Raw genomic sequence first — 23,317 nt, forward strand, 5'->3', positions numbered from 1 at the left:
AAAGACGAAACCCAAGTCGCAAGAATTGCTCAAATGCATTAGTTATAATCATCATCCGGTATCGATCATCCGCTTGATGAAGGCCTTCACTGACTCCATCCACTCATCTTGGTCTCTAGTTTGTCGCTGCCATATACATCTTCCACTTTATGAGTTAGTCAATTCAAAGGATTTCAGGAAGTTATAGTCTCCCTTGGGTACCACTGTATGAAAGTATTTGTCTAGCCATTGTCACTTCACCTTTTTAGTGACCTCTATCACGTCGCGTACTTTTGTCTGCCTCCTTATAAATTGGATTCTTCTGTGATCTTTCCACGTTATGCCGAACATGCATCTTTCAATGCCATGTTGTCCATGTTTTACACGGTTTTCACCAACTCCTATATATACTGATTTAACAGCTATGCACCTCTTCACAGAAGTAATAATGGAAACCAGCCGTAGATATATAATTATTACTTATCATTATCTGCTAAATCTATTCACTAATGGACAAAAGCCCTTGCAAGTTGACTTCACACCTCTCTCCGGAAAATCAATATTGAATGGGTTTCTGAGTGGAATTCAAGTTGGAGTCGCGTCGAAAGTCTCCGTAGAGGGAGCCGCGTGTGTCGTAAGATGTTTTTTCAGACTACACTTGTGCGAGCATTTATATGAACAAACATTACATTCATACGGCTTTTCGCCGGTATGTCTTCTTTTGTGAGTTTTTAATTGCTGAATCGTTATACATGTATATGAACATATATCACAATTATAACGTTTTTCATTTGAATGAGTCATTTTGTGTGTTTTTAGACTACAAAGATGAGAGCATTGAAATGAGCATATGTCACATTTATATGGCTTATCTCCAGTGTGTATTCTTTTATGCGATTTTAACTGTTGCGCTTGTGTACATGCATAAGAACATAGATCACATTTATGTGGTTTTTCATCACTATGTGTCATTTTGTGTGATTTTAAATGTTGAGACCACTTGCATGTATAAGAGCACACGTCACATTTATACGGCTTTTCACCTGTATGTGACATTTTGTGATTTTTTAGGTGTTGTGACTGCTTGCACGTGTAAGAGCATATTTCGCATTTAAATGGATTTTCATCGCTGTGTGTCATTTTATGCGATTTTAAATGCTGAGGCCGTTTACATGTATACGGACAGATATCGCATTTATATGGTTTTTCACCAGTATGGGTCATTTGGTGTGTTTTTAAGTTGTGAGACTTTACGCATGAAAAGGAACAAACGTCGCATTTATACGGTTTTTCGCCAAGGCATATGTGTTCTTTCAAGCGTTTAATTGTCATACATTTATATGAACAAGCGTCACACTTATATGGCTTTTCAGCATGGGTCTTATTATGTATTTCTTCCAGACTTTGGGAACTTTCATTAATTAACTTAATTGGAACTGCCCTTGTAGTATGAAAAGATTGGGTTTCTCGTTTGATGTTTCCTTCATCTATTGTTACATCTGAATACTCCAATATTCCATCTTGTATTACATCAGTTTTTGATATGAATTTTATGGGATCGTCTTTAGTATTTGACTTATCGAAAGACGTGGAAGCCATTGGGATTGCATCTGCATTATGAAGTCCTGTAGAACATTTACGAGATACAATCTGAAAAAAAAAACTTGTACTGTAAATCAGGCATGTCAATCACGTCATGGATTTTGGTCGTGCGTGTAAATTTTGTCGTTATAAAATGTGATTTTATTAAAAACCAAAAGGGAATCATTAAGTAGTCCTATTTGTATTTGTGAGCGGCTAACGCGTCGGCTTATAATGTTGTGTGACCCAGGTTCTAATCTTGTGTCTGGCAAATAAACATATTGTTTTTCAAAGTGTGTTTGGAATCAGAGTATGAACCTAATAGGTTGAGCAAGTATCTAAGATTTATTTCTTGTGCAAATTTTCAAAAAAATATGTTAATACAAACCTTCACTCTGTGGAGCCTACGTTATCTTCTAAAGATCAGACTTCATGTCAGGTTACATGATAGTCGTATTCAAATTAACCATAAAGAAGCCCGCGTTATTGCCTTATCCGTATTGCATCACTCACGGCCTGCTGCAGGAGTGAGTTAAATAGAATATGTGAATCACACGCTTTAAAATGGTGCGTAGTTAGACTCTACAAATCAGACAGTTTTGATGTGGATACACAGCCAACTTGAAGTTGGACATGATTGCCGTACGCCGAAGGTGTAGACATGGAGTTAATTAGATGAAGAAGAAAATATTGTATGGTATACAGCTTGGTAAAAAAATATTGTGAATGAAAGTTTAAAAAAAATAGAACCATGCAAACAATATGATGGTTGATAATTTTGTGGAGGTAAGCCCACAATCTCCTTAGTTAGAAGCAGACTTGAGAGTGGGTCTATCGTTTGGCACCCGTATCAGTTGAAGTACGGCCTTATGGTGGAGAGAGTCCAAAAGAAAATTGTAAGACTCCTTTACTTTCGGCTGTATGGATATTATCCGTGGCTCTATCCGACTAATTTTCTCTTAGAGATGCTTACATACTGTAGCTTAAAATTTAGAAGGGATCTTTATTTAGCTACATATTTTTCAGACTTATACGCGGTGTAAATGTAAACTCTGCCATTCTTGGTAGTGTTGGCTTGTGTGTCTGATAATTACATTAGGAATCGAGGGCAACCGTTGTTTGTTCTCCCACGGTGCAGAACTTACCTGCCATTAGTAATGCCAATTGGGAGGGCAGTAACCATGTTTACGAAATCGCTTCGGATATTGATATATTCTACTTACGTGAGGGTGAATTTAGGTGGACGTTGTTTTATCTGTTTTTAATGTAGGGTCTATCAAAGTTCACTCTGTGTGCTTCCTTCTACTTCTATTTCTATACTTATTTTATTTATTTTCTTATTTTATTTCTTATTGTATTACTTATTCTCTGTATTTTTATTTTTAAAAATTATTAACACTTATTTTATGTCATGTCGTGAACGCTTTGAATTTATAATTTGTTATGTTCATTATACGTAAAATAAATAAATTTGATTTGATTTGATATCGTATGGTAAACAGCTTGGTAAAAAAATATTGTGAATGAAAGTTTAAAAAAAATAGTACCATGCAAACAATATGATGTTTGATAATTTTGTGGAGGTAATCCCACAATCTATAAACCCGTGATTGTTTTTATGTGTGAATGTATGGTAGTAAAAAGATGTGCAACCGAGATTGCGCAAAAGCATACAGTAATGCGTCAATTACATTGACCTACTTTACGAGCTGTTTGTTGGCGAATTTAAAAGCGGGCAATTCAGCTACTGCGAATGTGACGATGACACACAAAACTTTCCATTCGCTGTGAAGCCAACAAGCTAGTGACTATTTTGACAGAACGTAGTTCATTTTTACCGGGAGGTCGCTACTACGCTCTACTGCGCAGACGCAGTAGGTCAACACGCCGGCGTATGGCGCGTAAAGTTGACCGGCTTTCAACTTTTCTCGGTGTATTTTTTACAATCTGCTTGTTAGCTTATTCTATGATGACACTGGGCGTCTTTACAGGCATATTGTAAATTCGCCAACAAGCAGCTCGTAAAGTAGCTCAATGTCATTGACGCTTAAGGTCAGTATGGGTCAATCTGTTTTAATAAAGTGAGAGAGAATTCTTAATTGGGTAGTCTTTATTGCCAGGTAAGTTAATAAATACCTCATTTACTGGTTTGGTCATTTTTGTATATGTGCATCCTGCAATAGGATCATTATCATGGCTGATTGAAAGAGCTGTGTCATTAGCACACTCGCTTTTGATGTTAAATGGTTGAAAATCAATTATTTCCGATTTTAATTCGCCCATATCCATAGGTTTTTTCTGAAAACAAAAAAAAACAGAACTATGTTAATTGAATCACAATCAAGGTTTCGTGACCTCGTGACCATCGAAAATTTCAAAGAATTCATACAGCTTTCTAAAAATATGTAACTCATATTAAAGAAATGCCACTGTAAGGGTGTAGTGTTCGATGTGCGGGTTATGGTGTTGAGGATGATGATGAAGAAGTCGAAGATGTATGCAGGAGCGAGTTTTATTTGCAGCGTAACGGTCGGTACGATAGTATAAATACAATGACAGTACATATTACGTACTGAGATAGTTGGTACTTAGATTCGAGTGATATTTTGATAAATCACTATTCGTAATTTATACTGTCAAAAGTAATACATAAACATTATATTCCAGTACATAATTATATTGAACGAGTCAGCGTTTTAAATACGAGTAGCTGTGAATTTTATTTATTATTACAGTCATAATATAATATGATACTATGGGAATGGATATTAGACTAATTTTCCATTGCGATACCGTATTTACTATCACCAATCAATTTGCTGACACAGGTTAACAGTTGTTTACCGGCATATGAGTCCCTGGGAATTTATTATTGCGGTCGAATAATTTGATACATTAAAAATATATATTTGATCAATAATATAATGACAGCTACAAGGGTTTTCCGTAGCTCCTTTACTCTTCTCAGTCCCTAGTTCTTCGTTGCCACGTACATCCATCGAACTTTGTGAGTTCACATATACAGAGGGTTTAGTGGATCCTTGTAGTCGTTTAGTACCCCTTGAGGTTGTATGACGACATTAGTCCACTCGTCGAGCGACATTCAAGCCCATTGTCATTTCATCTTTTAGCGATCTCTATCACATTGCGTAGACACTTTTGTCTACTTCCTTGTTTATTGGTTTCTTTTGTGATTTTTTCATGTTATACCCAACATGCAGTTTTCAATTCAACGCTTTGGCGGCACACATCGGATAACATTTTACCCGTAAGGCTCAGGCGCCAAAATCCATTCCTTGCCAGTTTGGTTCTGCGAACGATCTCGTCATAATATATACCACCGTCAAATCGTCCGAGATAGAAGTAGTTTTTGACCCGAATTGAGTGTCATTGATGCGGATTAGTTTTGATCTGAAGATCGCAGTTTATCATTACTTTTGTCTTTGAAACATTTATCTTCAAAACTACTTTAAAAACTACGCGGGTTTCTTTAATATAATAATTATAATCTATAATCAATACTATATACACATATATATGTCTTAAATCCACTGATGCCAACCGTACTATAATTATAGTACAATACTATAATTTTAATTCCGCGAAAAATGTAAAATACTATAATTTTACGCCTAATATACCAATATACTCGTACTATAATTTTAAAGAATTCAAGATGAAAAATGTTCCTGTACTATATATTTTTCAGAAATACTATAACTTTTACGCCTTTGTACTATAATCAAGATAGAAAAAGATGGCAACACTGCTTAAACCTCAAAACGAGGGGTTTCGGTCAATGTGTCTTTCCTGTAATTACATAAGGATTGGAAACCAGGAACTTGGCAAACGCTGTACGTACACTAACACAAATTACGAGTGACACGGGAGTGAATGAACTGTCCAATGTTAAAAATGTTATTGAGGGAGATGGTCAGCACTGACGATAAAGGTCAGCGAACAAAACTAATGCAAATATATAATAACTTCTCTGTATTGTCAAAAAAATACTTGAAAAACGGTCCGTAATTCACATTTGTAAAAATAAAAATAAACGGATGCTGGTACACATATTTATAATATGTACTTATCACAATTTAAATAAATCTATTGCTTATAAGATTGTTTTACTTGAAAAATACACACGTTGACAGAAGCACAACAATGTCCAGTTGCATTGAGTGTTTATTATACCCAATTTTGCTCCAGTGTCCTAACACAACCTACTGAAGAAACCCAGATATTAATAAAACCCTATGCACCATTTCGTTTGTTTCTGAGTTACAATAGATTGTGTTTCTAATAGGTATATTAGATCTCAATATTAGAAGATGTTCTGTCGTCGATAATTCGAATTGAATCATGTGTATTATTGGTAGGTACTTAATGAAATATATTTTTTATTGTTTTATAATGCACAAAGTGGTGTGGTAGGTACATCATGGCCCCCACAAGGGGGGCTGACAGGGCTCTAGCCTGGAGGCCCAGCGAGGCTAGTCGACCAGATAAGTGAGATAAAGACACAACATAAATTTGCTTTAATAATAAAAAAGTCGCCTGCGGGGGGGCTATTTTCCTTCAATAATGTTGTTACCTAAAATTATATTATACGATAAAATTTTTAATTGTGTATCGAAGCTCGACATATCATTAATTCAAATGGATGTATTAAAATATACAACAAAAAACACTAAATACACACTAATTTTACCGCATACACCATTTGGAAAACGCTATTGTAGAGCATCACACTGCCTTTATCCTTAGAGATAAGTAGGGGGGCCCGCCAAAGATCCTTAGCATGAGGAACCAGTTCAGTATGTGGGGGCCATGAGGTGCATACCTATTTATACATTTAAGAATGTGGATAAAAGGCTCGCTGTCAAGGTTTTCTGACGATATGAATTAGGTAGGTAGGTACTGTACCTTTACCAAATTAAGAATGGTTCATGACATCAAAAGACTTTTAACAGATTGAATGAGGAAGACACAGGTCCTGACGCAATGTACAAATTGGAGAGCCCTATAGTATGTCTACCAGTGGACATCTACAGGCTAAAGGTTTAGTTTGATAAAAAAGAAAAACTAACCTCAATAATAGAATTACCATAGTCGACATTTTCTTGCTTTATATATACTGAGTCAGGACCGTCTGAGCGCGTAATGGGAACATCAAACCATTGCTGTTGTTGTGTGTCGTATTTGTCATCATCCGGTTCATGCTTTATATCCATTTTGCGAATTTACTTGTTGCTTATATTATAGAATATAGACTGACATGTCGTGACGCGAACAACAGACATATTTTAATCAGAGACAATAATTCAATAATCGACGACATTGCCATTGGTAAATGAAAAAATAACAATTTCCTTATTCCATTTCGTTTGTTTAGTTACGTTATATTTATTTGGAAATTATCTACGACACAAATTGTTCTATATCTGGGTTTTTATTTAATAATTCAACTATTTTGGAGTTATTATTAAGATTGTGAACGTATTTTATGGACGAGTCAAAATTTTGTAGACAATTAATAAGTCATACGATTTATCTTTTCTCTGCTACTGGTCAACGGACGATCATCGAAAGAGCACAATAATAAATGAGGAATGACAGGTTAATTTTGTAAACAACATTAATATCTTACCATTCTGAAATATTAGAACAAATTTGCATGATGATGTAGGTACTTAAGTACTTAGGTATGCAACGTCATATTACCTACAAACAATGACATTAATATGGACGAAGCATCTGGAAAAAAAATGACACTCACTTTTTTGTCGAGTCTGCCGAATGGTATAATCTGTTCTAACGTCATTACATTAAGTTAAAACTGCTATAAATTCTCAATGCTTTTTGTCGGGTCTGCCAAATGGTTCGGTTCGACGGCTACTCTCGAATGAACATTTTGATACTAGACACACTGTTCTAACGCGATTACAATAAAGGTGGTATTATTGCTATAAATTCCCGATGCGTGATATTATCGCATAATGGAAATTGCGTGACGTCTACCTACACATGTGCGAATGTCACTATGCGCGAATTTACTTGCTAGCTATTGTATTGAGTGCGTTGTCCATTAATAATGTCATTGCCTACGAACTTATCTGGAGAATGAGATAGGAGAGCCACTGTCGAAAACTACCCAATCACGACTCGAAACTGGTAAAATCTAACATTCCAATGACGTTTTTAAATATGTCCTCCTATGGTGGTTCGTAGTACAATTTTTGGCGATTCTCCAAATAAGTTTGTAGGTCTGTACCTACCGTCCAAATTTCTTTGTTTAATATATTGCCTATCCTTAAATATCTGAATTTTATATTATGGCAATACTTTGTGGCAGCTGCAAGAATTAATTAACTACCTGTGTCATCTAAACATAACCGCTAAAAGCATTGGTGTGGATAAACGGTTTGTCAGTTGATTCTTGTTTCCATGATCTAAGTCTAATGATACAAACTACGTATGGAATAATATTATGTACCTACATTGCGGGAACTTCTGTCAAAAAAAGTGCCTAATTGTTAGACAATGCCATCAGAAACATGGATTTAAAGCGCGATTGTGGGGGGCAATCTGATGGAGCTGGGCAACCTTGGTTTGATGTACCGCTAATTATTAAGAAACATGACAGCCCGGAAGCCGGCACTCAAATAAAGCAAGAGAATGCCGATGATTCCATTTGCAATTTTGAGGTTAGTTTTTAAATATTTGGCCACGGTGGCCGCGCGTCTTAAGCGTTGGACTTTGCCGCCGTGGGTCCCAGGTTCGCATCCTGGGTCTGGCAAGTGCACATATTGTTTTTCAATTTGTGTGTGAGTCAGGGTATGGACCTAATAGGTTGAGCAAGTGGCTGCCATCCATTTCTCGTAAAAATAACAAAATCTGTTAATATAAACCTCTATTCTGTGGAGGCACATAATAATAATATGATCCTATTAGGATCGGACATGGTTGGATAATATACCTACGGATCTCTGCATTCGATGTTGCTGCGACGTGTTTAAGAACGTATGTTTAACGACGCAACTTTGCATGGCACCCATAGCCCAAATTAAGTGAAATAGCTACTGATAAAAGCAGGTAACACAAAATTTGTCGGAATTGGCTCACCCTACTGGACACTGGACAGTGACGTCCCTATACAAAATGCCGCCCCTCGGCAGCGCCAAAATGCCAAAATTTAAAATACGTTGATTCGTGGTTACTCAGTGAAAGACATTCGGCCATAAACTCTAACACTAAGAAAAGGAATCGAGATGATTTGCCAGACGAAAATCGCACTTAGGAAATCACCGTGGCCTCCACAAAAGGGGGGGGGGAGAGGAGGCTGACAGGGCTCTAGCCTTGGGAATTGACCAGATAAGCGAGATTAACCCACACAACAAATTTGCTCTAATCGTAAAAAAAATTACTTGCGGCGCTATTTTCCTTCAGGAATATTAACGATTTTAAGTATGTGGCTGTGTAATTGCATTTTTTGGGTAATGTTTATTGATACACTGAATACCCTTAATTTTACCTCGAATACCATTTGAAAAACGCTACTATAGAGCGTCACACTGCCTTTAAATTTAGTGATAGATAGGGGGCCCGTCAAAGATCCAGGACTGGGGCCCCGCTTCAGGATGTGGGGGCCATGGAAATCGCTATATTATACTTTTATTCAAATATGTGATGTTTTATTGACAACTTTAGTTGTTTATTTGTTTGTTTAATTTTTTATGCGCTTCGTGGCATAGGAAAAGTTGATTTAAATGATATTTCAATATAATTTTATTGAGTAGGTAAGAAGTTTGGAAAGAAATGAGTTCCGGCACCTTTGTTTTAAAAAAAAACCCTCCATAAATGTAACATGCATTCAATATTAAGGGCAATCGGTACGGTTTGTTATACTTGTGGTTTATTGCCTGACCGCTATAAAAATACCCTGCAACAAAAGCTTGGTCCATCGCGATGGTTTTTACATTTATATTAATAATGTGTTCTGTGGATAAAAGCATGTTAATAAACTCTGTTATTATTAGGTATTTATTATACAAATATTTCCATAAGAGCAATACATTTCCTTTAAAAATGAATTAAGTAACCAAACGAACATGTTATTGAACATACATAACTTGAAAACACGTCAGATATATACCTACTAGAAATATGGAATATTCGATATATGGAATGTTATATTCTTAAATCTTGTGAATTATTCGGTGAATAAAAGAAATGGTTTATTAAAAATTGTTAGGAAGTTCAAGTAGACGTAGTAACTAAATATTTGGCGAGAGCCGGGCGTCGTCGTCGAAGTCGTCAAATACCGATAGTCATTGTTCATACAATTTGATAAGCATTTCATGTAAAACCTACTAGTATAAATTATCATACTTAGGTAAGAGGCCCGTAGCTTAATTTTTTTTAACTTTAACTTTTTAAGGCATATTGACGCGAAACCACGTCAAAATACGGGTTAAAATCCCGTCGGGCGTCATATTTTTTCAATTGTGTTTTTTTCTTGTACGGATATATTATGTGAGGTGTTTTCAAGTTATGTATTTTCAATATTATGCAGTATTACAATCTAAAATCTTGTGAATTATTCGTTGAATGAAAATGGTTTATTAGAACATTAATTGTTTGATTTTGCATTAAATTGTTTATATTTAATTAATGTGTTATTAATTTTAGTATGTTCTAACGAATTACACCGATGTAAAACCTGAGTCCGACAGTCAGCTAGTTCATGTCAAACGGGAGATAGTTGAAGACTCAATTCACCCATTATATTATTATGATGGCAACCCTCAACCTGGATGTTCGTATTCAGAATACAGACCGGTGGATCAGGTATGTTGAATTATTGTAAATGCTTCTCTTGGCGTTGTCTTCTATCAAACGTTGGTGACCATTTTGCAGTTGGTAGGAACATTTTCATATCCTGGGCATGCCGTATTACACATTGACTGCTGACTAGATAATTAATTTTTAATTACCACATTTAAATTGCATGCTAATTATATCGAGTGGCCACCTGATCGTTACGAGCTTAGTGCGTATTTAGCGTCCAATGACTTTTAATCAGCTAGGTGTCAAAGGTAAAGACAAAGACGTGGTTTGGATATTTTACTAACATTGCGATAAAAGATAATAATATGTATGATGCTGACAAAGGATAGGACACAATATACTGTTGTTTCCAGCTTATCAAAAGTATATTATACCTACCTCCATTTTATTTAAAACAGTGGACTATCAACATTGAAGTTAATGCCTCACCAAACCACACCAGCAGAGCTATTTATGCATAAGGTGGATATCGAAGGTAGTTTTTCATATTTCGTGTCCGGAAACTTGTACGTATTCAGTTCGCCGTATCATACTTCACCGTGAAATGTTGTATCGGAAATATATGGCCGTATATTAAACACCGTCCAACCTCTGTGGGTAATATATAGTACTGACAAAATTCATGTCTAAATAAAAAACGGTTCTTTACAGGAAGCCAGCAGCTAACAGTTTTTGAAAACAGCCCTTATACTGGATTATTTGTTAAGTTATTGACGACACCCCGGTCCTGGTGGAGCGCTATAATTCCGAACCGGTCCTGTTCCAAACCAGGTTGAGAACCCCTGCTCGTGACTTGCTCAGACAAGGGGTGGACGGGGGAGGTCAAATAAGGGTTCTCAGTTGATTAATAGCAGTAATGGTAGCACTCACTATATTAGTTTATAAAAGCCACTTAGTATTAGAACAACACCGTTCATTGAAGGTACTTAAGGCGTATTTGAACATTCCGCGATCTATCTTTATACAATGCAAAAATTAAATTAATTACTTAATTATTTTATATTCAAATGAGTTTAGCTATTGTTAACAATGACAGCAGATAAATTGTTTACATAAAAATAATTAATCTTTCATACTAAATCTCTGGTACTTAAATTTTACTTAATAACGACCTTTTTGGTCAACCTTTAGGAATATTCACAGTTCATGCTGAGTAGCTGTAAGCTGATCAGACTAAACTATGGGACTCATTACATATTTATTTAGCTTCTCCGTGGGGTAGACGTCCATATGTTAGTGAAGGAATCGACTACAGAGACTAGACCGAAATAGTTGTGTCGTCAAAATAGTTCTACAAAAATGCCGACTAGCCAGCATTTTGTGGCCGTGTCATTATGCTAGGTTATGTTTTCATTCTTGATTTCATGAATTTTGCCAAAAAGAGAGTTGTGCAATCTCCATATAAATTACTCATAGTATAGGTACGTTTAGGTTTTAGGCGCTGATAAACCATAATTAGAATTTGTGAGTCACATTTTGCAATTTTGTCATTTTAGAATTCAATATAGGTAGGTACCAAGTCATTCTAAAGCCATTAATCTACACAAAGAAAAATAGTTGGCAATCAAAAGTCACTTTAAACCATCTGAAAATTGTTGACATATTTACTGTTGGTGTCGTAATATAAATAATGCGAGTTCGGTTACTAACTTGTGCCGAAGTCATCCAAATTGGCAAACTCGTTCTTTTCTTATTTACTATCATATATACAAGTAGGAAAAAAAATCTTCTACCCCACCTTTTGCAACCAAAACGTATTTTTCGGTCTAATTTGACTGGACTAATTAAGTAAGCGCATCGTCTGCTTCAAGGAAAAACGCCACTGCTCTCAGTCACCCTTTTTATATCTACCGCCCACTTTTGTATCTCTGTTAGTAGTAAAATTTCGAATAATAAAATTTATAAAGCAGAATTACAGCAAGTTAAAGCATATAATAATAATTACTTACAAAATACTTTATGTCTAACTTTCTCTATGTTTGGCAGAATAAATCATTGTAAAACAACTTACTGTAGTTAAATCTATCTTTATTTATACTTGTTAAAATATTTTTATAACCCCCACTGCCCACAATGAAAGCTACACTACTACTCCAACATACCTAGAGGCAAAAATGACAGTAGTGTACCTAGTTTAACAGTTTAATATTTAGTAATAGAAGTGAAACAAACACAAACACCCAGGGTATGACAAAATCACATAGATATATTGTGTACTCATCCTGAATACTGAGCTTCCGGATAAAAGGCCAACGTCATTCGCACTGCACCATGAGGGCCACAGATTATTGTAATATGTTTATGTTCCTTCATCTGCCTACCTTTATAATGTGCCCCTATGGAACGCATGACCCGCCTACTCTCACCTGACGTCACTGATTATTAAAATGCCTATCCAAGACGGGTAAACAGTAGGCATTTTAGTGTAATTCTTTTGAATAAATGTTTTTGTAGATCACCACACAGCAACGTCACGCCAAGTATGATACTCCACTGGGCATTATTAGGAAGAACACAGTAGACAGGCGGGATGATGTCATCGAACACATAGATTCTGGAACCAAAAAAATCCAAGATGGGAATATTGAGCATGCCGAAGTAACAGTAGACGAAAAAAGCATCAAACATGAAGTACATATACCTCACTTGCCAAAGGAGGTTCGAATTAAGCTGAGAAAAGTGAAATATTTTCCACATTATTTTACTTGTAGTATTTGTTACGCATTCTTTGGGTCACTAAAGAATCTAGAAAATCACGAAAATTCATGCGTGGAGTTTACAGCCCTAAAATCAGGTAAAATAACACATTCCATTAGAAAACGATTTCAATGCGACCTGTGTTCATATAAATGCGCAAAAATATGGGATTTAAAAAAACATGAAATGGTTCACAGTGGTGAAAAGCCACACAAATGCGATGTTTGTTCGTTTAAATCCTCACGGCTTGGCAATCTAAAAACACATAAATTGACTCATAGCGGTGAAAAACCTTATCAGTGCGATGTATGTTCTTTCAAAACTTCTTATATTTCTCATCTCAAAACTCACAAAATAACACATTCTGATGAAAAACCTTACCAATGCAATATATGCGCATATAAATGCTCGCGTCTTCGTCTTCTCAATATACATCACCTAACACATACCGGCGAAAAACCATATCATTGCGACGTTTGCTCACATAAATGCTCACAGCTTAGTAATCTCAAACGACATAGAACGACACATTTCAGTGCACAACTAAAGTAAGTACTGTCATACCCATGATCATTGGGCCTCTCCCGATAGATAAAATTAATTATTAGGTATAACCATGTCACCTGACCTCCTAGTCAACAATGGGCGTACGTACGTCCATTATTCCTTGATTAACGGTCAAAATATTCAACATGTACTTAGCACGTAAGAATTATTGTATTTAATTAATAATAAGGAGTATGTGAGGAGAGGATGGCAACACTGCTAGTCAGTCAATGGTAGCGAGCCAAAGGGTTGACATATTCTGACTCTCACGACTCAGAGTGACACAAATAAAACTCGAGTAAAATACCAATTTAGTTTTTAATTTTTTGTGAATCCCGGGTCCCACCAACATCCCGAGCTAGCCACAGGTCCCGGGATATAACAGTACCTACTATATTAGCATATAAATTATATACCCACGATGGCCGATCAGCTTAAAACGTTGTGGTTCCCAGGTTTGAATCCTGGGTCTTGCAAATAAACATATTGTTTTTCAAATTTGTGAGTATGTACTCAATTTGTGAGTATGCTCTAATTGAGCAAGTGGTTAACTTCCATTTCTCGTGAAAACAAAAAAAAATGTTAATACAAACCTCCACCCTGTGGAGGCCCATAATATAATGTTATTATTACCCGAGACCTAGGAATCTAATGGAGATTGAATCAATTGACATCAAAATTACATTTTTGAATGTAATGCAGCTTCTATGAACTTAAAATATTACTAATTAACTATTTCTTTTATTCAAACGAATAATTCACAAGATTTAAGAATATATCATTCTGATTATTGAACATTATATAATTTAGAAAAACACTAACTGAGAGAGTATATCACAACCAATAGAAAAAACTTTTTTGAAAAAAGTAAGCCAACCGGTCGGGAATCGAACCCGGCATCTCCAACGGGTAAACGCCCCAAACTCGTCGTATTCAGCCATTATGCTACGGAAGACATACTAATGACGACAAATATTTAAGCTATTGGCTATTAAATACCTACCACTCAGCGCTCTTCGAAATCATGTTACTTCGGCAATCGATTTTTGTTTATTAAAATATTACATTCATTGTAGAAAATCGTTGTCAATTTTTGTAACCTGGGACAATACCTACATTAAATCGTAACAAAGACAGACTTATATAATATTCATGAAACTTGGCTTGCCTGATCTTCAAGCCGACCGAATTCTAACGTCCTGGAAGGCCGTTGAATACTTTATATAAAGCAGCATAGAAGGGTGAAGGGAGGCTGTTAAGATCTGCCATAAATAGTGCACATTCAACTTTGTTGGCCATACGTATTTGTTTTTATTGAACATAACAGATTTATTTAGAGATGGTATTGGTTAGTTTTTAAAAATCAATTAATCCCTGCCCGACCACACCGTAATAGCTTTGGAGGATTGGTTTAGCAGAATATCCGCTTATCCCAGTTTGGCACGATGTACCCCTACAGCGCGCAAGAAGTTCAGACGGCAATTTTTATGTAAAATAAGAAAATGATGACTTGTTACTATTGAGGTTCATTTTACTAGGTAGATAAAAAGCTTTGCATTTATTTACTGGACTCAAACATGACGTTATTATATCGTAATCTCATTATATTAATTATTATCATTAACCGGATGCGAAGAGTGGAGGTAGGCTGTCAACATCTGTGATAAATGAAACACCCTAAATTTTAAGTACCTATTTGTTTTCATTGAACTAAGACTTCAATATGTAGATAGGTACCTAGTATTTTTTAAGTTATTAATATTCAATTAATCCTTGCCTAATTTAATATAATGAGCTTCCTTTGACTAGAGAAAAACTACAAACACAAGAATAATTGTACGTTTGGGTACAATGAATTGTCTAGAATTTTTTCAGTTTTTATTATTATTTTATTTTCTTAATTTGACATAAAATTACAAATCATTAATTCAATAAATTTAGACATGTATAAATCAAGTACCTACTCTAGAGTAACATTAGTATATCAAATATAATTTCTACAAACTGTATTATACCAAAAACCACAAGCAAATTGTCATTAAAAAATTAAACATACGAATCAGTTTTTGATATCACTAAAATCACTTAAATTATTGTCCCAAGTTTCATTTACAGATTGATATTATAAGACTTTATCAGGCATGTCAGTAATTAAAATTAAATAGAGTAACTGATGTCAATACAGTAATTCGTAAACTATTCTAGTAAAGATGCTGCAGCAAATTTCCCACTATCATTAAAAATTATTTACAAACAGGTTTCTTAATATTTTTTCTATCTGACTTTAAAATGTCTGTTATATCCATCAGTTATAAATACAAGATTTAAAAACTATTAAACACGTCATTCATATATAAATACTAGATTTATTTTTGAAATAACGGTCCACGACATGTTTGTCATATTTTCACCGGTCTGCAGATGTAGAAAGCTTAGGAAACACTGCTCCATAACATGATTTCGATACTTACCAACTTTTGGCAGTAAAAACTTGGAGTCCTTATGAGGTTTCCTATAAGCTTGTTTTAGAGAGTGTTCAGAAGAAATTTCTTCGATATCTTTATTTTAATGTAAATAAATACATTTATTTTTAACAGTTTCTCAAACGAGTATTTCCCGACAAACTTTTCTTCAAGGCATGCTCGCATTTTATTCTCTCGAAGCTCGTACGTCAATTATGATCTTAAAGTATTTTTCTCTGCTCTCACGTGGTATAGTTTCCAAAACTGCTAATAAAGTTTTTTCACAATATTACTAAAAACACAAAAACTTGAGACGTGGCGTTGCTGCTAGTGTCGCATTGTGAGTATATTGTATCGAATATTAAAATCGAAAATCACTTCACCCTATTAGCGCATGGACACGTGCATGGTTTCACTGACACCGATAGTGTGTATTTTAAATTATCGCGCAAAAGTGCTGACTGTCTCACCAATCAGTCTTCAAGCGTAAGTCATTGTATGGTGCTATTTGATAGGTTGTGAAAAATTGTTAACTTAAAAAATGTTCTGCGTGGTGTAGTTCATACTATTTCCGATAGGTATGCCACTATCGTTCTACTGAGCACGCGCATCCGCTATGCAAGTTTAAATAATTACGTGTAAATTTAAAAACAGCTGATTTTTTTGATCAATGCATAGAACCTTGCAACTTCCAAGATATAACGTGTTTACGCGTGAATTTTATTATTAAGGCCACAATAATACGTACTGTCAGCAGTATATCTATGCATGTGTAAACGGGGTATTAGTTAAAGTTGTCGTTGTCAAACTTTTGAAGAGTGTACTGCGGAAGACTGTTTACAATGATATACTATTAAATATCTTGTAACATCAATATGTAAAAATAAACACAAACCGTAAAGTTGACTTCGAATTATGACTTGAATAAGGTATATATCGCCACTATGCTCTCTCTATTCTTCTTTAGGAGTGCTGATAGATAAAAGCTATCAGAATGTATAAACAAATGATTGGTTACGTTTTTTTGGCAACTTCTTCTTTCTACGGCAACAAATTCAGACATTCTCTATTTCACCAGCATGTGTCAGTTTGTGTGATTTCATATCTTGAGACCGAATACATGAATAAGAACACACATAGCATAAATGTGTTTTTTTATCGGTATGTCGCATTTTATGTAATTTTAAATTACCTAGTCGCGATGATTGATATGAACAAATACTGCATTTATACGGTTTTTCACCAGAATGTATCATTTTGTGCATTCTTAAATGCTGAGACCTAGTACACGTAAAAGAGCACACATCGCATATATACGGTGTTTCTTGATTGTGTTTCATTTTATGTGATTTTAAGTGTTCCAATTGCCTGCAAGTGTAAGAACAGATATCACATTTCAATGGCTTTTCACCAGTATGTGTCATATTGTGTACTTTTAACCGGCGAGTCGTTGTACACGTATACGAACATTCTTCACATTTAAATGGTTTATCGTCAATGTGTCTCAATTTATGTGATTTTAAATCTTTATATTGTCTGCAACTATACGAGCACACGTCGCATTTGAATGGCTTTTCACCAGTATGTGTCATCTTGTGTATTTTCAATTGACATTTTTTTTTACATGTAAATGTGCATACTTCACATGTAAATGGTATTTCATCACTATGCATAATTAAATGCGTTTTTAATGTTTGAAGCGTTTTGCTCGTGTATGTACACACATTGCATTTGTGTATTTTTTCATTAGTGTGTGTTTTTTTATGTCTTCTTAGACTAAAAGACTGCGAGCATACATATGAGCATTCATCGCATTTAAATGGTTTTTCACCAGAATGTTTCATTTTATGTGTTGTTAAGTGTAGAGACGATTTGCATGTGAAAGTACACTCATCGCATTCAAGTTTTTTACTGGTACGAGACTTTTTATTTAACATTTTTGGAGAATTTGTAAATAAGAATTCCTTTTTGATGTTTTCTTCGTCTATTGTTGGATCTGAAGACTGTATTAATATGCCTTGGTTGCTTTGTAGTCTGCCACTTGTACCTTGACTTCCATCGAAACATCGTTGTGTAAAAACCTACGAAAAAATAAACATATTCGTCCATTGTTATTAATTAATTAATTAATAGACCTTTCTACTATGAAGAATGTGTTTCCTGATTCATGAATTGACTGATTGAAATCTACTGTGACCCTATATATAGAGTATAGACGTATCTTCAAAATTCCTAGGACTGACCGGGTGATAGTATTAATGTCGAAGCAAAAATCAAATAGAAAGGAATAAGAAGTTCTGTGTAGTATCAAAAAAAACTAACTTGGCCATATTATGGGGACAAAATTACAGTAATCCACAAATTGTCATCCAAGAAAAGATTAACATATTAAGCATAGCAAGCGGCGAAGAAATTTTCCTATAAATAAATCATTTTTATATCAGAAACCACAATATGCAAAATATTTGTGTTTGAAATATATACATGCAATATTACATAGCAAAAACCAAAAATTTGGTTTTTTGCTATGTAATATTGCATGTACATATTTCAAACACAAATATTTTGCATACTGTGGTTTCTAATTATTATATAAAATACTTTTAAAATATGCTATTTTTTAGGAGGTCCCGAAATGTAGGTACCTGTTAGTAAAATATATCTAATATTCAATTGATCGAATCTGGGGTTTTATTACCGTTAAAACAAACTTTCTCTCAATATAAACTTTTCGATGTCAATATGTATAGTAAACAATAGATCAGTGATAAATAACTCTATCCATGTCAGAATATTGACCGACGATATTAAATAAATGTTACCTACAAATTCTCTAATTATATCCATTTACCGTAGTGTCCAATTATTGTCAATTCAGTAAATAGTTTACTGCAGATTGTTACCGCGATATCTATTTTTCGACATAGTCATCTTTATCCGACGACGCAAACTCCATAATATAGTAGCTAACTCAATTACAATAACTATTTCTTAAATATTCTTTTCAAGATATTATTTTGATTGTGAGTACAATAAATAGCGAATCATAATTCATTGGACATGTCACTCGAATATAAGTTCCGGTCTGTTAGTATCTGTCTTAGAATCGCTCCGCACAACATCTCATCTACCGAGATCGGACCTCAGAACAGTATCATAAGTATTGTAATATAACCACTGTTAAATACTCTCTTACCGACTGTTTACTGTGCAAGTAAAACTCGCTCCTCCATCCATCGAAGCAACCACCAAATTTCAACTTCTCATCTCTCCTTATGACGACCTCTTCATCCACAACACCATGACTCCCACAGTGGTGACTCCCCACAGATACATCATGAGAATGCAGAGACGAAATTTCTTCTTGTGCACCAATTAGGAACGGCTATTGTGATTATTATTACGGTTACTATGCTCCACTTACTGAAATCCCTTTTATTCATTACTCTGCTCTGACTATGACCAATTACGTGGCAAAGCTATCTTACCTATGCGTATGTTTATACCTGTAAATCCTTCGGCAGCATTGGGTCATTCGAGCATTGGCTGGGTTCTTCAAACGATTGACAGTTATTATCGACTGCTTGTGTACGCAGAGGATCGGTTTCAGATATCAGTTCGACGTCAGGTTTGATGTCAATCTAAAAAAAACATGTGAGTAGGTATATACATTTCTTATTTAAACTTTTACAATGCATACCAAAATGAAATTGATTTGTGACGTCTTTAAGACAAATCTCATCGGTAAACAGCCTCAAATTTTCAGCACTACCATGTGATCGATTGATCGAATCAAAGAATGTCTGTTGGAGGGAAGTGACAACTTTGTAACAAAATCAAAATAAATAATAGGGAGGGACCAATGACGTCCCGTGGGGATAGACAGATCATGTGTTACATTGATGCAGTAAATTATAAAGGGCAGCAAATTCAGTAATAAATTTATGGGGATAAACAACTCAATCCGTGTCAGCATATTGATCGGCGATATTAAATACAACAACGCAATTACACATTCTTTAATATCCATTTCCCGTAGTGTCCAATTATGGTAAAATCAGTAATTAGCTTGTGCAATCCACTGTGGATGTTCATCGTATAGTGTTGTGGATAAAAAAGTCGCGATTTGGTGGTTGTTCCAATGAATAGAGGAGCGAGTTTATATGAAACGTAAACAGTCGGGACGAGAGTATGTCATAGTAGTTAAGTTGCAATACTTATGTTACGATTCCAAGGTCTGAGTCATGGTATAATGAGATGTTACACGGAGCGATGCAGACTGAGATACTTAATAATATTTAGGAAATAATTATTATAATTGCAGTAAGCTATTCACTGAGTTTGCCATAATTGGACGTTACGGGAAATAGATATTAAGGAATTTATAATTGCGGTAATGTATTTAATATCGTCGATCAATATGCTGACACGAATTGAGTTCTTTATCCCCATAAATTCTATCATTGCAGGTTTTGTAAGAAGTGTGCTGACAATGCCATCACTTCGTTAGAAAGTACCGACATATTAGTTTTAAAAAGCCACAAGGGGGCAGACATCTACATATTACTTAAAACCATCCCTGTTTGAGAGTACGTTTGTTAGAAATACTCCAACCTTCAGTGGATGATGGGTACGTTTTTTTTTATATTTTTGTTGAATATGTCAGTTTAAAATAATAAAATAAGTACCTAGGTGAACTTAACAATCTTGTGTAACATTTGAGACTAAAAATGAAAAGCATTCGAAGACTACCTCAGGGCGTCAGTTTAACCAGTGACATCACTGGATAATGTTATAATATACCAGTGGCGAAGGGTGGAGGTAGGCTGTTAAGATCCGACATAAAAAATGCACACTAAACTTTGTCATTTGCGCATTTGTTTTTATTGAACTGAGACTACAATTTACAGAAGATGATGGTTAGTTTTTAAAAATCAATTAAACCCGGCCAAAGCAAACCTTAACAGCGTTCGTATGTTATAGGTGGTCCGACAAAATATTGCACACTCTTTCATTCTTTCTTATTTGTTTTCGTTGGATTAGGAATACTTCATATTATTACACACGATGTTGGTTATTTTTTTTTAATTCATTAAGCCTTGCCCAACCAAACCACCATAGATAAAAAATAATATTCCATCTATAAAATATCCAAAATTATGTACTTAAAATTTAATGGCATAGTTTTAGATATTTTATAGATAGAAGAATATTTTTTCAGTATTATCTAGTATGGCTTGGTTTCGCAGGGTTTAATTGAATTAAAAAAATACCCTACCATCATCAGTCTTCACCTGTAAATTTTAGTCTTAGTTCAATGAAAACAAATACGTATGACTGGAAAAGTTTAGTGTGCCCTATTAACAGCCTACCAGCCCACCTTCGTCACTGTAATATATAAATATTATACCAATATACTTATATATAACACCACATAGGCAATGAATCCCAATGGCAGCTATGTGGTTTGTAATATAAGTGAAACAATCACAAACAGCCAGGCTTTGTGAAAATTACATAAAATATATTGTGACCTCACCGAGTCGATAAGTACCGGAACCCCCGGATGAAAGGTCAGTGGGCTAAGTACTGGACAACGTGGCCACCTCCGTAGTATTGAAATAAATTCGGTAAAGAATACGCCACCGGAAAATATTTACAATATAATATCAATATGTAGACATCACAGGAGATGTCATTTTGCAAAGAGAACTATAGAATTCTGGCATGACCTGGAATGACACGACTGGAATTCATGTAGGCACCGTGTGGTGTCAATATGCTTTACATAAGTATTGGACTCGGTAGAAGAAGTAAATACGTTATAATAATAATTATGATGCACTAACTCGCAAACACTTGAAACCTATACAAACGTTGCTAGGTAGGTACCTAGTTAGCAAACCATACTGTGAAAACAAAAACAAACCTCGAAACTGCAATTAGATTCATCTACAGTTTCTTGTTTGACACACGTACGGCCATCTTGGTTATTTGAAGGTTGTATTGGTACATCAAACCAGGCCAGATCCGGCATTCCGTCTGTGCTAGATTCACCTTCACCTGGTTCGCTTTTTATGTCCACTCCACTGGGCAATGGAACATTAAACCAAATGAGACTCGGCATTTGTCTTTCTGCACTACATTCTTCTTCATTCGGTTGGCGTTTTATATCCATTTTTCGTGTTTACTCACTTTATTATATAATCTATTATAATAGGTACGCATCAAGAAATGCAAATATTGACAGCTAAGTTAATATTATAAAATTCAGTATTACCAGTATCGAAAATATTAATTACCTTATTTCGTTATATTAAGGTTGTTTATGTATAATAATGTCTTGATATAAACAGAATCTATTCTATATATGAAAAGGGAACCTACCTATTTTATAAATATCTAGAAACCTTACTTAATAGAGAAAATGTTGCATTACATTATTCGACTTTTTCCCAATGTTATAAATTGGTAGGTAGAGTACCTAAAACAAAATTATTTTATGTGTATTCACGGTATTCAGAGTTAGAAACGGATTTTTCAACATATATATTGTGATCGATCGTCATAGAGTGTATTTGAAGCATAAGGTAGGTATAGGGCAAAAATAAATATTATTATATTAAAGAATGGAAACCAAACCCAACCTAACCTAACCTAGCAAATAATGCAGTATACCTAATCGGTTATTTTCAAAATTTCTTTGGCTTCCTGTAAATTTACAAGAACCAACAAATGTTTTAGAATAATATGGATGTAACAGTCAAAGAATATTGTATTATTCGCTATTGACTCTGAAGTCCCTTGAGATGTTGATCGTATTTTTTGCCTTGTGTTCTTCTGTGCTGGCCTCTTTTTACCCCCTTTTCTTCTCGATTATTCATCTCTCTGGTTGCTCATCTTGTTTTACCGGCTGGCAGGACTGACGCTTGTATCGTAGCGTGCTTTGTCTTTGGTTATTTAATTGTTTGATTGTATTTCCTTTGTTCGAAGCGAAAAAAATTTGTCAAACTCGTCGCTATAGGATTTGTTTCCCGAATATCCATTTTTGTCGAAATCGACATTTTAATGCAGTTCAATTTCTTTTATCGAACTCTACCGAAATCATTTATAAAGAAATATTTTTTTATCTAGGAACAGAGATATTTTTTTGAAAAACCCGAATACGCCATGTTAAGTTACAATTACTCCGTGTTGTTCTC

At 34.8% G+C, this 23,317-nt stretch overlaps 3 protein-coding genes across 4 annotated transcripts; 1 reads left to right on the forward strand and 2 right to left on the reverse strand.

Moving 5' to 3' along the window:
* Positions 1-436: 436 nt before the first annotated feature.
* On the reverse strand, positions 437-3,852 carry LOC147076693 (uncharacterized). The gene is made up of 2 exons (XM_085941324.1): positions 3,697-3,852; positions 437-1,629 (listed from the first exon to the last, which is right to left on the reverse strand). The coding sequence occupies exons 1-2, from the start codon at positions 3,847-3,849 to the stop codon at positions 565-567; spliced, it is 1,218 nt and encodes a 405-aa protein (XP_085797450.1). The 5' UTR covers positions 3,850-3,852; the 3' UTR covers positions 437-564.
* Positions 3,853-7,971: 4,119 nt separating this feature from the next.
* On the forward strand, positions 7,972-13,961 carry LOC147076694 (uncharacterized). The gene is made up of 3 exons (XM_085941321.1): positions 7,972-8,267; positions 10,252-10,410; positions 12,865-13,961. The coding sequence occupies exons 1-3, from the start codon at positions 8,118-8,120 to the stop codon at positions 13,657-13,659; spliced, it is 1,104 nt and encodes a 367-aa protein (XP_085797447.1). The 5' UTR covers positions 7,972-8,117; the 3' UTR covers positions 13,660-13,961.
* LOC147076695 (uncharacterized) lies at positions 12,423-22,396 on the reverse strand. 2 transcript variants are annotated; one of them, XM_085941322.1, is made up of 3 exons: positions 22,045-22,380; positions 19,312-19,756; positions 12,423-12,964 (listed from the first exon to the last, which is right to left on the reverse strand). In XM_085941322.1, exons 1-2 carry the CDS (start codon positions 22,291-22,293, stop codon positions 19,616-19,618), a joined length of 390 nt encoding a protein of 129 aa, XP_085797448.1. In that variant the 5' UTR covers positions 22,294-22,380; the 3' UTR covers positions 12,423-12,964; positions 19,312-19,615. The 2 variants fall into 2 exon arrangements, 1 of the variants encoding a protein (XP_085797448.1); XR_015069683.1 differs by lacking the exon at positions 12,423-12,964 and adding an exon at positions 15,553-18,196 and having other exon boundaries at positions 19,622-19,756; positions 22,045-22,396.
* Between the last annotated feature and the right edge of the window lie 921 nt (positions 22,397-23,317).

This window comes from Rhyacophila brunnea, unplaced genomic scaffold (assembly GCF_057557595.1).
Source record: "Rhyacophila brunnea isolate RB1 unplaced genomic scaffold, BYU_Rbru_1.0 scaffold_13, whole genome shotgun sequence".
Lineage (NCBI taxonomy): Eukaryota > Metazoa > Arthropoda > Insecta > Trichoptera > Rhyacophilidae > Rhyacophila > Rhyacophila brunnea.

What these genes read in the sequence shown, in the direction of transcription:
- LOC147076693 (XM_085941324.1), bottom strand. Translation starts at nt 3,849, where the DNA reads ATGGATATGGGCGAATTAAAATCGGAAATAATTGATTTTCAACCATTT. An exon ending in TGACCAAACCAGTAAATGAG is followed by an intron (nt 1,630 to 3,696) that starts GTATTTATTAAC and finishes TTTTTTTTTCAG; the next exon opens with ATTGTATCTCGTAAATGTTC.
- LOC147076694 (XM_085941321.1), top strand. Translation starts at nt 8,118, where the DNA reads ATGGATTTAAAGCGCGATTGTGGGGGGCAATCTGATGGAGCTGGGCAA. An exon ending in ATTCCATTTGCAATTTTGAG is followed by an intron (nt 8,268 to 10,251) that starts GTTAGTTTTTAA and finishes TATTAATTTTAG; the next exon opens with TATGTTCTAACGAATTACAC. An exon ending in AATACAGACCGGTGGATCAG is followed by an intron (nt 10,411 to 12,864) that starts GTATGTTGAATT and finishes ATGTTTTTGTAG; the next exon opens with ATCACCACACAGCAACGTCA.
- LOC147076695 (XM_085941322.1), bottom strand. Translation starts at nt 22,293, where the DNA reads ATGGATATAAAACGCCAACCGAATGAAGAAGAATGTAGTGCAGAAAGA. An exon ending in AATCTAATTGCAGTTTCGAG is followed by an intron (nt 19,757 to 22,044) that starts GTTTGTTTTTGT and finishes TGTTTTTTTTAG; the next exon opens with ATTGACATCAAACCTGACGT.